The 14,900-nt window shown below is 43.4% G+C and overlaps 1 protein-coding gene across 1 annotated transcript; it reads left to right on the top strand.

Annotated features, from left to right (window-relative positions):
• The first annotated feature begins 518 nt into the window (after window positions 1-518).
• On the top strand, window positions 519-13,209 carry srp68 (signal recognition particle 68). The gene is made up of 16 exons (XM_086211128.1): window positions 519-667; window positions 1,081-1,147; window positions 2,016-2,129; window positions 2,790-2,985; window positions 3,884-3,966; window positions 4,081-4,190; window positions 4,276-4,355; window positions 4,533-4,673; window positions 8,940-9,038; window positions 9,223-9,287; window positions 9,571-9,724; window positions 10,658-10,752; window positions 10,882-11,011; window positions 11,109-11,184; window positions 11,284-11,336; window positions 12,570-13,209. The coding sequence occupies exons 1-16, from the start codon at window positions 580-582 to the stop codon at window positions 12,795-12,797; spliced, it is 1,779 nt and encodes a 592-aa protein (XP_086067254.1). The 5' UTR covers window positions 519-579; the 3' UTR covers window positions 12,798-13,209.
• Window positions 13,210-14,900: the final 1,691 nt, after the last annotated feature.

Genomic DNA, 14,900 nt, shown 5'->3' on the forward strand with positions numbered 1-14,900 from the left:
AAATATTTTATGAAAATGAAAATTTGACTATGTAATATCTGCATTTGTCGAAGGCTGTGCATTTTGGATATAAAAGCATACAGTAAAGCCTGTGGTTAGAATTACTAGGGAACTACCTGGCTGATGCTCACCAAACTAGGTGGAGGGATGAGCCATGGAGGAAGCTAGACAGGTTAGTGACATGCACATAGAGCCAATGGCCCCGTAGAGTCAATTAGTTTCAGAATCAAATGCCAGCAGCCAGTCACTCTGTCTTCTCCAAGACATTGTCACAGAGAGCAACCACCTCAACTTGGACCAAATAAAAACCCTTTTTCTTTGTGCACAGAAATCGGATTTTAATCTCAGTTTAATTCATTGAATATATAGAATTTCAGTCAGACGTATAAAAGATGAAGACAACTTTGAGCCTTTGGTCGTTGCAAGCAGTAACGCTAGCGAAAAAACTTCATACTAGATCCCCAGCCTAGTTGTCGACTGGGTTACCGCGACTCTCGCGAGATTTTTGGATTTTCTCGTTTGCCTCCCTTGGTCCGTCATTGGTCACTGTCTTTTCTGAGCATGTGCTAGCATTCAGACATGGCCGCAGACAAGCAGAGCGAAGCTAAAGTTTCATCAATGGATGAAAATAAGGAGAATTCACCAGATGGAGGACTTGGACTAGAAAGTATCCTTGAAAATAGTTGAGTATATAGCAACGGTGTTAATTGAATCCAAAGTGCTAAGCGCAGGTGCCAATGTTAACCTGCTAGCTAACGCTGTCCGAGGACAACGGTAGCTAACCCTTTTAGGCTACGTGTCATATAGAAACAGGCTGTCACTGGCAGCCGTTAAATATACATTTATTTGCCTTGTGTTCTAAACATCTATTTGTAAGTTGTTAACTCCAGAAAGTAAAATATTCAATGTCTGTAGTGTTATCGATGTTTCTTTCTTCTCTTGTAAGTTTAAGCAGTAGAATTGGTCACACTGCCCGGGTCTGTACGTTCAGTGCCTAAAACGACTGAAATTGTCAAATTTGAACGTGAATAACTTAGTTCGGCGATGAAAAGAAGTATTCCCCTTAACATGTATCTGCAGTCTTGCAAATTATCAAGGAGTCCCAGCAACAGCATGGTCTCAGACACGGAGACTACCAGAGATACAGGTGAGCTTCACACACGACTCCTAAAGCTGCACTGCAGACGTGGTTCACCAGTGCCATGGATGACGGTGTTCTCTGTCTAAAGATATATGACGCCCCTTTGCTGAACCTTTCATTAAGTAGCATTCTTTTTACCGATGTACAGATAGTAGAAATTTGGTCAGGCAAGTTTATACACCACTGTCACAAGCATATGTTTGTGACGCTATATTAGTAACCGCTTAATTATAATGCAGTAAAGCAGGAATTGCTGCCTCAGCAATAAACACTAATTTAGCCTTCTGAAAGTCATGATACAAGACAAATCTTCCACTCACGTCATGGTTTTGTTTGAGCTCTTTCGTGCCATCTCTCAATGTGGCCCAAACTTTTGCCATTAGTGGCCCAAAACCTAGACAAATGCAGGGTCACAGGCTCAAAGCAAATGCATAACATGTTGTTATAATGACTTCTTGTGTATCCCTGCTCCTTTATTTTGATTCTCACTTCACTTATGCTTAGTTGTCATCCTGCTAAATGTGTTTCTTTGCAGTTCAATCGAATTAAGAAAAACAGGAACATTTGCTGCATTTTTGCTTTGCCAAATTAAAAAAAACACATGCACCTTGGCAGTGTGTTTATCATTTGGCCTGTTGTTATTTCTTATAATTTGTTATATCTCATTGGCCAAATCAAACTTAATGGTGGAACCTATTTGGCCCCTGGCCCCAATTTGTGCATCCTTGCCTTAGATTGCACACAACAAAGATATGGACACATTACTGCTTTTGTTGTTTGACTTGTGCTTAAACAGTAAATCTCCGAGAGGAATAACTGTGACAGTGTATATGTTAGCCTTTTATATTTTATACAACTACATCTGCATTTTCAGAGGCTACTGCTCTCGTCGGCTGCGTCGGCTGCGCAAGACTCTTGGATTCAAGATGGGAAACCGACACAAGTTTATTGGGAAGAAAGTAACAGTTGAAATCCTTACTGATAGCCGGTGAGTCCTCAATCATCTGCGCCAGACATTTATGTCCATTCATGATGAGATGAGTCTTATAGAAATATCAATTTCATACATACATTTGGTCAATGATGTGCTATCAAAACACAGGAAATGCTCCATTAGCACCGGTGTGTTCTGAGTTGTTATCCGCATGAGATTTAAGCCTGCAAATTTTGTTTGGCACAATCTGTTGGTGAACTGCCAGACTGAAAAAGGTATTTGTTAAATATATTAACTTATTTCATCTTCTTGGTTCTCTAGGCCACATTTTGTCGACTATCTGATATAGTTGAGACTTGTAACAAACAAAAACAATGGGGGGGGGGTGCATTTGTTACAGGTGTGAAACTCCTTAGGTTACAGTGAGCAAACAATAGATTTTCATGTTTTATTTTAGCCAGTAGTGGACCGTTAAAGTATTTCCAGATAGATCCAGGCATTGATTTCTCACCATAGCTAACTAGTGGTTATTGAAAATGGTCTTAAAGGGTTATTACACTGGAGTATATGTTTTCTTTCCTTTGCAAACGTTCACATTTTCTCTGTAAAATTGTGAATTAATGGGACACATGTTATTCAATTCATATCATCAATCACTGAAAATAATACCAACATGCAGTCAAAAGACTAATATCACTACCTCTTTCATTTCAGGTACTTATTGCTGGTTTTGATGGAGGCGGAGCGTGCATGGAGCTACGCCATGCAGCTGAAGCAGGAGGCCAACACAGAACCGCGCAAGCGCTTCCACCTACTGGCACGACTACGCAAGGCAGCCAAGCATAGCGAGAAGCTGGAGAAGCTGTGTGAAAGCCCCCGTGTTGATGCCAAGACCAAACTGGAAGCACAGGTATGGTACACCTTGATGTTGTAGTCACATGTCCAGCAAAGATTCTTAACATTTGTCCCTGTGATCCTGTGGCCTAGCTCAACAATGTAACTTTTCAAAGAGTTTTTATTGTCAGTAACTCTAGGTACGAAGTACAAAAGTGGCAGTAGTGCACAGAAGTGGCAGGAGTGCAGCTGGGGTAGAGTCCTTGTATGCAGTGTAGTGTGCGAGTTAGAGTCTAGGAGCAGGGGGCGGAGAGGGATGGGAGGTGGTGGAGTTCAGCCTCCTGACAGCCTGGTGGAAAAAGCTGTTGGGGGGGGGGGGGCATGTTCTCTCCTCAGTTTGCGGAGGAAGCAGAGGCGTGTCTGACCCTTCTTCACCAGTGATGTCGTGTTGCTAGGGGGAGAGGTCCTCAGAGATTTGCACCCCAAGGAACTTGGTCATTCTCTCCCCACATTGAGGAAGAGACTGTTGTCCTTGCACCACTGGCTCAGTAAGCTCCCCTCCTTCCTATAGTTGACCTCATCGTCACTAGTGATGAGGCCCACCAGTCGTATCATCCGCAATTTTGATAATGTGGTTGGTGCTGTGGGTTGGTGCACAGTCGTGGGTCGGGAGGATGAAGAGCAGCGGACTGAGCACACACACTTGTGGGGCTCTTGTGTTCAGTGTGATGGTCCTGGAGGAGCTGCCGCTCACCTGCACATTTTGTGGCCTCCCTGTGAGGAAGTCCAGCGCCCAGTTACAGACAGGTGTATTTAGTCCTAGGTAACCAAGTTTTTGTATTAGGTGCTGGGGGATGATTGTTTTGAATGCTGAACCTCATGACAGTAATATGGACTCATCGAAATGTTAAACACTAGTTCTTTGGACATGTTCTCCTGTTCCGTCTAGTGGTGAGTTCCATTTTTATTTGCAGGCCTACACAGCGTACCTGACTGGCATGGTGGAGTTTGAACTGCAGGAGTGGAAGCGAGCCATGGAGGCTTTTAACAAGTGCAAGTGAGTTTAACATTACTACCACTTCATAATGCAATGAAATAACTTAGTGTGTGTGATAAGTTGTCAGTTATGCAGGAGGTCTAACATTCCAAATCGTGTCTTTCATGATGTCAGGACTATCTATGAGAAGCTGGCCAGTGCTTTCACCGAGGAGCTGGCTGTACTCTATCGCCAGCGTGTGGACGAGATATCACCCAACATCCGCTATTGTGCTTACAACATTGGTGAGTGTGAGACTTTACTGGTCAAACCCCTCTAACTCCGCACACACACACACTCACGATGTAACTGTGTTTCACTGTCCGATAGGTGACCAAAATGCCATCAATGACTTGATGCAGATGAGACTGACAGGAGGAGGTGGAGGCATGATGGCTGAGAAACTAGAGGTGTGCAAGACAGATACGGCCTGACTTAATATGCTTGTGTCATAGTAGCAGAACAGTAATATGTGTATCATGTATACATATTAATAATGTATGCAAGGTGAAGAATTCTCTGTTCTAATCCAAAAAAAAATGTTTTGGTTGTCTGATAGAAAATACATATTTCTGTTTTGTCCCCAGGCCCTGATCACTCAGGCCAGAACCAAGCAAGCTGCCACCATGAGTGAAGTGGAGTGGCGTGGACGGGCTGTGCCCGTCAAAATTGACAAGGCCCGCATCTTCCTGTTGGGTCTGGCAGATAACGAGGCTGCCATAGCTCAGGTCGGTGGTTTCCGCTTTATGTGTAAAAGTTTGTCCTCAGTGTAACAGGAGATGCCATTAGCAACTCGATATATCGTCGCATCAGCGCTCGAGCATGTTCACAGGTAGCGGTGGTGTGGAGATCGTCGTACTGAACTCAGTGGTTCGAATTCTTGCCGTGAACCTTTGCATCTCACTCCCCTGAGATCTCTCCATCTTCCCCTGTCTGTCTCAGCGAGGGCTGTACAATAATTGCATTGAAATTGCATCACGGCTTACAGCAGTTGTTGAATCACAGGAAGGCACATTGAAGCTAATAGTGTGTCAAAATAGCATTGTAAGGTGTGGTGCTACAGAGATGCCCTGCTTACATGTCATGTTGTACTTTATAGGCTTGGATGATATCTGTCTTTTCATGTCGAAATACATTTTACAGGGGTGCGCATTATATGATGCAATTTGTGCAGAGTGAGGTGGGGGTTTTGATGTGTTCCCCAGCATGTCAGTGTACACAGAGCAGATGAGCACCAGACAGGAACGGTGGACCAGGTTAATTTAAAAAGAAAACACCACCATGTGCAGACACCTGCAAACCAAAACCCAGAATCTGAGCAAGTTTATAAACTGGACAGGTAAAACGCAATGCATCCGACTCACAGCTGGAGGAAATTTTGGATGGAGGACAGAGGTGAACGAACAGCATCGCCATCGCCATCACCCAGGACTTAGCGGAACCGTCTCCTCCGTCTGTAGCAACATTTTTAAGGCAAATGGTGCACATGGATTCCTTCTTGTTGGCGTGTTAACCTTATCACCTGGACTAAAGCCAAAATAATCCCAAACAATCTTTACCAGTCCTCCTCCCACTGTACTCCCAGGTGCGAGCACCACTCACCATCTTTCTGCCTGTCGCCCCAGTAGATTACACATAAGGTGCCTGCCCTCTAGTGGTGCCTGCTACACACTACAATACACTGGTTTAATAATAGAAAACGAGTGTCTGTGGGATAGACTGTTGAAAATGATACTGTCCACACTTTTTATACTTAAAATGTAAGACCATCAAACCACCCAAGCCTAAGATTTAAGAAGAGATATTTATTTGGTCCCCAATAATCGCAACACTATCATTTTTAAGGGTTTCTCAATGAAAATGAGAACAATGACGGAAAATTAACTTTACCCCTAATATTTCAAACCATATCAGAATTGCAGTAGCAGTCAAAATTATTGCTTTTAGAGATTTTTTCAGTCATGCAGCCCTAGACTAAAATATCAAGTTAAAAGTACCACACACAGCTACATACCTCAAGCCATAACTTGCATGGCTGAAATGCAGAGATGTGAAGATGTTGATTTTTTGCTATGTTGCTCAAGCCTGACGAAGGTAGCAAAAAGTGGCAGCACTTGACAGGAGGAACCCCAGCAATAAAACATTAGCGTGTGTACTATCTAGACAAGGTCCAGGTGTGAATGAACAATCAATGCATTGATAACTCGCTGTTCCCAGGAAACAGAGGGGTTGTCAGCTGCTCTGCTCTCCATCCTCACAGAGACGCCACATCCCCCTCAGCAATGGCCTCACTTTGATCCACCAGCTCTCCTCCTTGTCCTCAGAATCACTCCTGACTGTTTTCCCATTTTTGCCCGTGGCCTCAAGAGGAGAGTCTCACTTGTTCATTGGCTCATGCAGAACAAGGACACTAGAGTGAATTTAAGCACAACAGCTAATAAGATTTGTGTTGGTTCTTAATGTTAGGATTTATATTCAAATTTAGATGTTGCATAGCCTGTATGTTTGCACACACACATCCACTTTTGTTACTTTTGCTTTACTACTTTACTTTTTTGTTTTGCCCCCCCAGAAAAGAAAGACTGTACTGTTTAAATTAAATTAAAAATAAATCCAGTAAAAACATAATGTTAAGTGAGAGAACTCTAGAACTCTAGTCCATGTGTTTTACTTGTGACTACTGCAGGTGTTTTGTTCATTGGTTCTATTAAGTTTATTTCTATTTTTTTTAAATTAATACCTTTTTTCTGCTATAGTTTTTGTGAACAGTACATTGAGTTACTCACGATCAACCCACATCCACTACAGGATTAGAATATCATTCCAGATTTAAATACCAAATTCAGACTAAGCCCCGGCCACTTCTGCACCAAAGTAACCCACGCCTTCTTTCTGATTTGAAACCTCATCCACATCTGAGTCCTGATAAGATGATGGCGTGCTCCCTCATCCCTATCTCTAACATTCCGCAAGGCCCGTGGCGTCAGCGAAATAACCGCTTGTTAGGATTGCAAACCTGCAGAGGAGCCCTGTGACACACCCCTTGTGTCATGCAACACTCGATGCAGTTTCTTACACTTTCAAGGGGTGACACACTCCTTTTTGCCATCTCAAATGGTCCTTCACTGCCACCACAAGACATTCCTCTTGTCCTCTTTTGCCTAAGGCCTCACAGCACTCCATGGGTCCGGACACTCCTTCCACACCCACAGTCACTCAGGTCTCAGGCATGCAGCCCCGCTCTTTGCAGGACTACATTCTGTGCATTTCAACCCACACAAACTCATTTCAGCCCTCACAAATGCAAGACTACACCCAGCGGGTGTCTGGACACAATCTGTCTGTCAGTTTTAAATTAGGTTTTGGCCTAATGTTAGAGTTCAGTTTCAGCTCCAGCAATAATCATCCCCCTTTATTTCCTTTCCGTTGCTTGGGTTCTTGTCCTATTCTACTTAGGAGAAATTCAGCTTTCACCAACACATTAAGCTTTTTGGGTTGCACATTGTCATAGTCGTTCGGCTATGCATCTTTAGGCAGTGCAAGAATGTTGCTCCAGATATAAAATTCCTACACTGTGAAATGCAGAGATATTTACCTGCTGGCGATGAGCTGCAGGAGCATTGTGTGAACGAGTTTGACAATGGCATATATTATCCACTATAGCTTTAAAATGCATTCCAAAAGAGGTTGATAGGCAGTTTATGATGGGGAAAGTAATGACTTAAAAAGCATTTGCAGGTTTTAATATGGTCCTCAATCTCATAGGTCCTCATATATTTAACCCTGGTCTGCAGGTTGTGGCCTCTGGGGACAGGAGAAGCTACATTAGGCCTGGTCTGTCAGCCTCGGTGACGTGTCGACAGCTCCCTCCTGTTATCAGGTTATGCATGCAGCAGTGCCACGCAGAAACAGAAAATGTTGAACAGGTCGAGCCGGTTGCGTTAGATGTTGCCAGGGGTGTTGGCACAAGTGACCAGGGGTGTAGGCACTTGAAGCAACATCATTCCTCTGGGCTCTACAATGAATTCTCTCGTAACATTCCTACATTGTGCTGCTTTCTAAGGTTTTTTGGTTTTGTTTTGTTTTTTTGGTTTTTACAGACTTGTCTCACACAAGTGACACATTTTGTCATTTTTACCATTTACAGCAAGTTCAGCATGGTTTCAAAAATGTAAAGATGGTGCCTGTTGAGAATATTGTGAGTGCGGTAATGAAAGATGTGTGTGGTAAAGAACAATCATGTCATTGACAGAGATTTGAACCCTGAAACACCCTGGTGTCTGACTGCTGATGAGTTGTGTGCAGGAATGCACCAGCAGCCTGCTGGGCCACATACCACCCCACCATCCCCCCGCAACAACACACACTCTCTCTCACACACACACACACACACACACACACACACACACCTACATTCCTGCTCCAAGTGTTGCTGTTTGTTTCAGACGACTCTTAAAATGATCAGTTTGCATCATTGACTTTTATTGGCGCATTTGTAGCTTTAATTGGTTGCTAAATGTTTGTGTGTCTGACTTCAGATATTTAGCGTCCTTTAGAACCTCTGGATACAATTCAAGTTCAAGCCCAGGTTCCTCAAGGTCTTTTTCATTTTGAAAAATATGTGTTCACTCTCTCTCAAAACATGTTTAGCACATATGAACAAAACAAGTTGTGTTGCAGCGCTGGATAAAGAGATCTGTGAGAAGCTGACACCAGTCTGTCTAAAGCAAAAAACAAACCAAAACAAAAATCAGAGGGGATTATCATTATTAGTATTACTGGTCTCTGATATGATTGGTTGCTTACCCTTTAATCTTTATGTTGTCATTGTAATAAATGAAAATGTAAAAAAAAAAAAAAAAAACCCGTGTTGGATAACAGGGACTGACCTACTAATATATAATTTCAGTTATTTTGTGCTCGTTTTTCAACACAAAATACACCAAAGTGGAATAAGTAAAACTGGCAACTTCGCTTGTGTTTCTTATGTGCAGGCAGCTAATGAGGAGACCAAAGAGCATCTGTACGAGACCCTGCTGGCCGAGTGCAGAGACACCATCCAGGCTGTGAAGGAGGAGCTCAAGAATGAGGCGGTAATGATAAACCAGAGTTTGATGTTGACATTTTTAGGCAAAAAATGTTGAATGTGGCATTTATCGTAACCTCGAAGCCCTGCTCATGGGTTTAAATGTACGGACTTGTTTTACAGCTCAGACAAGTGACTGTTAAACAGAAACAAAAAGTTGCGTTTTATTGAAATGTTGCTTCTCCTCGTAGAAACAACGAGAAAGGAGCTCCGATGCTGACAATGGAAAAGTGTCGAACCTGCAGTTCCTGCACAGGTAAAAGTACTCGCGCCAGACTTGTTGGATCATTCAAGTTTCAAAATATCAAAAAGAAGCTGAGAAATACTCCTCAATATTTCTCAGAGTTTATTATAAAATGGACATGTTCTGCTTCGAAAAACATGGACGCATTGAATTCAGGCTAATTTTCTATCTCAAAGAATAGATGTATGTGAGTCAACGGCATTTTCAATCCGAGCTGCTATAAATTTATAGAACCGGGTCTAAATAAGCGTGTCCACATCTGAATAACTGAAGTGCTGCTGGTCTGCTCTCCCAGCTATCTGACCTACATCAAGCTGTGTACACTGGTGAAGAGGAACGAGAGCATGGCCCACACGCTGCAGGCCAAGCTGAAGGAACCAGAGGCTGACGAGAACAAGAGGGGACCCCGCCCACAGGACCTCATCCGCCTTTATGACATCATTCTGCAAGTAATTATCTGGTCATAAAATATAGAATCGGATTTCCTCAAAATGTGACACTGGTTTTTCTTGAAGGTTCCATAGATGTATTACTCAGGTGAGGTTTAAGACAACATGTACAACAGCAGTGGTGTGTTTATGTGCAGAAATATGTATCTTCGTGTATAGTTTATTTTAAAATTGATTGATTTGAACTACTTTGTATCAAGATCTGTGGTAATACAGTAGTATTGGTCATCAGTTTCTAGTATCACAACATAAATCTTCAAACAATGTGCATTAGCACAAGGACCACTTTCACAAAAGCAGCCGGAGTTTCTGTCAATCACACACCAGAGCCGTCGCGCTGATCAGTTGTCAACGGTGACAGGAAAGCTGCTTTACCTCTGACATCCTCATTCTTCACACCTTCCGTTTCTTTGCACATTCACACGTCTGATCTCCTTTAACACGGATTCCTCAACACCCCTGTAGAAATGACCTCCGCCACCATGACACTCGTGTACTCGCTTACACAATCAGAGGAGGTTGTGTAAACACAGTAGTGTTTGAGAGGGTGAGAGGGACTGCAGAGATCCTGTCTTAATTTGACAAGAGGGGAGAAAAAACCCCATCTGGTTTTATGTTTGTTACTGCAGCTCCTAGATAGAGACCATCAGGTAACGTTTCCGTCACAAACAGGTTGCCAGATTTGTAAAACCACATGAGAATACTTTTTAAAACATGCATGATGTTCTGCAGTAAATTCTGCTGAGCGCTGTCATGTCAAGAGAATCCCAGAGCTATATCAGGCCATTTTCTTTAGATCCATGACTTGACTGTGCATTTTTCTAGACTTGGCGTGATATCGACACAATATTCCCGTCTTGAAAGGGCCATGTAAAAGCGACTCATGTCTCTCCAAACACGCCTCAATCACGTCCGTGTTTGTCTCCTCCGCAGAGTCTGGCTGAACTCTCCACCCTGCAGGGTCTGGAGGATGACCACACATTTCAGAAGGAGGTATCCCTCAAGACGCTTGTCTATAAGGCCTACAGGTCAGACATCGGAGTTAAGAACTCTTCACCTTGAGCCTTGTAATGAAATTGCGTATGTTAGATGTTAATGCCTTTGGTCATGTGTCTTGTGCACTTAATGTCATGTTGTTTTCTCCATTTGTGTTGCAGGTGTTTCTTTATTGCTCAGTCCTATGTGCTGGTGAAGAAGTGGAGCGAGGCTCTGGTGCTGTATGAGAGGGTGCTGAAGTATGCCAAGGAAGTTCAGTCCAAGGCCAAGAGTCTCAACAACAGCCTGAAGGTTGGTATGACTGTAATGCAGTATGAGCAGAGACGTCTGGGTTACATTTTGGCTTCCATGCAGCTTCTCCGTTTGCTCACATGTTGTGTCTCTGCAGGAGCTCCCTGATGTTCAGGAGCTCATCGCTGAAGTCAATGCTGAAAAATATTCTCTTCAAGCCGCTGCCATTTTAGGTGAGTACAGTTGTGCACGTTTGTCCTCCGACAACAAAAAACTAAACGCTTTTGTTTGCTCCGCTTGATTCTGAGGAAGTCCCTGTCTGTTTGTTTCAGACACCGATGAGACGGCTGAAGTTCCCTCTCAGCAGCAGGTCAAAGACAACACGGTGAGAAAACCAAAACAGTATGAAGTTAACGTTGTTTAGTGGGAATTAATCACTCTACTGTCAAGTATTCAAGAGCAGATGGAAGAGGCAGAAGAGTCAGTTTGTTACATCAGTGTCAAACACTTTTCTTGTGTTTTTTTTCTCCTCCCAGAAGGTAAGGACAATCAGAGCCATTGTCTTAGTGTGAGCAGGATGATGTGACCATTATTGCTCTTCATGTAACTCTTTTAAACACATTTCCGAACAAAAACACAAAGGTATCACAGTAAAAAGGACCAACAGTCTCGAGTTCAGTAACCTAATAACGCAAACATTACTTCACGGACGTACTAGACTTACGCACCTCGATCTCTGGGTCGTCATGGCAACGTGTGAACTCATCGCTCTTCGCAGCAGCAGCAGCTGTTGTGTACAACTTGATGAGGTGAATTTTTAGGTTAACATGAATTGCAATTTTCCCCCCTAAATCACAAATGTTAACAGTTCCTGCAATTTTCCATCCATCCATTCTCTTCTGGAGGCGGGGTTCACCCTGGACAGGTCACCAGTCCATCACAGGGCCAACACATAGAGACAGACAACCATTCACACTCACAGTCACACCTACGGTCAATTTAGAGTATCAATCAGCCTCGTCCCCTCTTGATGTCTTTGGACTGTGGGAGGAAGCTGGAGTACCAGAGAGAACCCACACAGGAACAGGGAGAACATGCAGACTCCACACAGAAAGATCCCGTGCCCGAGCCGGGACTCGAACCCGGAACCTTCTTGCTGTGAGGCCACAGTGCTGACCACTGCACCACCGTGCAGCCCTTCCTGCAATTTTACTTTAAAAAAAACCACAGAAATCCTTCAGTTTTTTTTGCACTTTTTTAGAAAATCGAATGCACAATCTGGAATTTTTGGCCTCATGAACAACGACAACATTGTGCAATCCTGGAAGGACTGGATTTTTCCAAACTCGGAGGCGGGGTGTTGAGGAATGTGCTCAGTTTGGGGGCAGATTCAAGCGCCACTGTTAGGAAGATAACTAACGTCATATTGTCTTCATTTGCTCTTGGAGTGTCCCTGTGTGTCGACCACCAGAGGAAGTGAAGCGTTTACGAATAAGTATTTTACGTGTTTAAAAAAGACCGTCTCAGCTGAGATTTTCCAATGTCCTCACCAGTTGTTTGTATCAACTCTGTACTCACTCTCCTCCCTCCTCCTCCTCCCCTCCATGCCTCCATGCAGCCTCTGTGCGAGCGTCTGGAGACCTTCCGCTTTGACCCCACCCTCATAGGAAAGCAGCCCAATCTGGTCCAGTTCCCCCCTGACTTTCAGCCAATTCCCTGCAAGCCTCTGTTCTTCGACCTTGCTCTCAATCATGTGGCCTTTCCTCCGCTGGATGAAAAGGTGGAGCAGAAGGGCAAGGGCGGCCTGACCGGCTACATCAAGGGTATCTTCGGCTTTGGCAGCTAAACTCAGTCCCCTCTTCTTCTTTTTTTTTCTTTTTTTTTTTCCTTTTTTTGGGGGGGCAAAGCCTCCACATGTTTGGAGTTTACCAGAAACAGCCAAACTTGGGTCAGTTGTCGATTAGAATTTTGTTTTTTTAATCAATCATGATTTTTAGTGCCTCAGTGCAAGACAGGTGAGGTTCACAGCCCTGAAGAAGGCAACTTGGAGCTTATCGTCCTTGCAAGATTACTTAGAAGTTTTTAAATCAAGTTGCAGTACAACCCAGGATAATGAGGTCAGGCTGCCGTGGTTCCTCTCCTTCTTACACAGGCTCCAATTCAGTGGTCTAAGTACTTGCAGACAAGTCCTGTTAGAGTAAATTCATTTGAAAGTGTTTTTTCCCTGTTAAGCGCCTTCATGTCATGTCTTTTTTTTTCTGAAAGATACAGTCAGCAGTCTTGGCACCTGCTGTGACCTAACAAAACATATTAGAGCCCATAAAAAGAGCTGAAACGGTCCCACGATGAATTCGGGTCATCGCACTTTAAGAGGCTTTGGCTGCGTCCCATTTCTTCCCCTCAGTTTTCCCTTGATTTCTCCTCGTGTCGTTCCCAATATATAATTCAAAGGAACGACCAGCACGTCCTCATGCAGTTCGCTTCGGTTACATTTTCGTTACCATTCAACTTTAGTGGCTTTTGATGTGACAAAGTCAGATTCATCAGGACGTGTGCAGGCGGAGGGAGACCCTTGTAAAGGGCAAAATCGGGACAGCACCTTCGAAATGTGCACCAACAGCACCTGGAACAAGGCCTGTGAATCATGTGTGCTATTCTTTGAAGGTAACTGTAGAAGTCAGCATACACAACCTGCACGGGCCAGGTTTTCTGTACTGTGTGATACATTTGAAACAAAACAGCCAGTCACGTCAGACGAGGGTCCAACTGCTTCACATTTTCAGTGACTTTTTTTTTTTTTTTTAACAAAGAGCCTACTGCCTGTTGTTGGACCACCTAAGTGATGGCAGGAAGTAGGCCATGGGATTGTAATGAATTCTTGTCGTGGTTTCATGTTGACAACTGTAATCAGTCAAATGTCCCCATGTGTAGCTCTGTTGTAGGACGTCAGCGGTCCTGTTGGACCGTTACGAGTCGGACGAACACCTCTGATGCATGTCAACGCGTCTGGTCCTGCTTCCTTTGCCAGTCCTCATGTTCCTCTTTCACACGAAAGCTGAACATGTCCTCTGATTTTTAAAGAACCCAATTCATACATGGCTTTCTGTGTCACTCATTTGCATATTTAATTGTCTTATGAATGTCTTTTAATTTTCTCCCCTCCAGTGTTTTTGTTTCTGATGGGTTTGCTGGAACAGTTCCGGCTCTTGAGCTCGAAATTGCCGGTAAAAGGGTTGGTAGTTGTCGGAGGGTGAAAGATCCTAAATGATGTATGATTTGATGTAGTTTTCAACCCTATAATTAAAATATATTTGCACCAACCGCTGTTTTCTCCACTTTCCTTTGATTCTCTAAAAGACTAATGACCTTCATATGAACTAGCAGGCTCTCTTTTTTTTATGTGGACTCTGCAAATTTGTCAGAAGTATTTAAATATTCAAACATGAATTTCTGCTCAGGAATGTAAGTGTTTTAGCTCCTCTGTTGTCGAGGGTGTGTAAGCGTGCGCGGGATGCCTCAGCGGGGTGCGGATGTGTTTAGGCGTATTTTAGTGTACATTTTCATCAGTAAGTTATTGCTCAGGTGTGTGTTTGACGCTTGGAACAGAAACTGGCTTGCAAATAACTTTTTCTCCATTTTAACATCAAAGTACTGTATATATTCCATTTATTATTGCTTCTACGCAACCAACATGAAGCTGGTGTGTTATCTGCTGTCATCTCTCTCAGGCTCTTCCACCCGAACCTGTCAGAGAGAAATGCGCTCAGGCTGGATGGTTGATGGAAGGTGTAAGTCTTTATGCGGTGGAGATAAATGCTTATCTTCTGTGAGAGATGTGGCGCTGTCACTTCAAGCCTCTTTTGCGTTTTACATGTAAGTTTCCATAGAAGGGAAAAAAATGAAATATCAAAGCTTTAATGCAGGTTCGATTGACTGTTCTCCTGGTTTA

Source organism: Aulostomus chinensis, chromosome 8 (genome assembly GCF_037954235.1).
Source record: "Aulostomus chinensis isolate RoL2024-O1b breed Wild chromosome 8, RoL_Achi_v1.0, whole genome shotgun sequence".
Taxonomy (NCBI): domain Eukaryota; kingdom Metazoa; phylum Chordata; class Actinopteri; order Syngnathiformes; family Aulostomidae; genus Aulostomus; species Aulostomus chinensis.

Coding starts and splice junctions, on each gene's coding strand:
- srp68 (XM_086211128.1), top strand. CDS start 580: ATGGCCGCAGACAAGCAGAGCGAAGCTAAAGTTTCATCAATGGATGAA. Junction 668..1,080: donor TGGAGGACTTGGACTAGAAA/GTATCCTTGAAA, acceptor ATGTATCTGCAG/TCTTGCAAATTATCAAGGAG. Junction 2,130..2,789: donor GAAATCCTTACTGATAGCCG/GTGAGTCCTCAA, acceptor CTTTCATTTCAG/GTACTTATTGCTGGTTTTGA.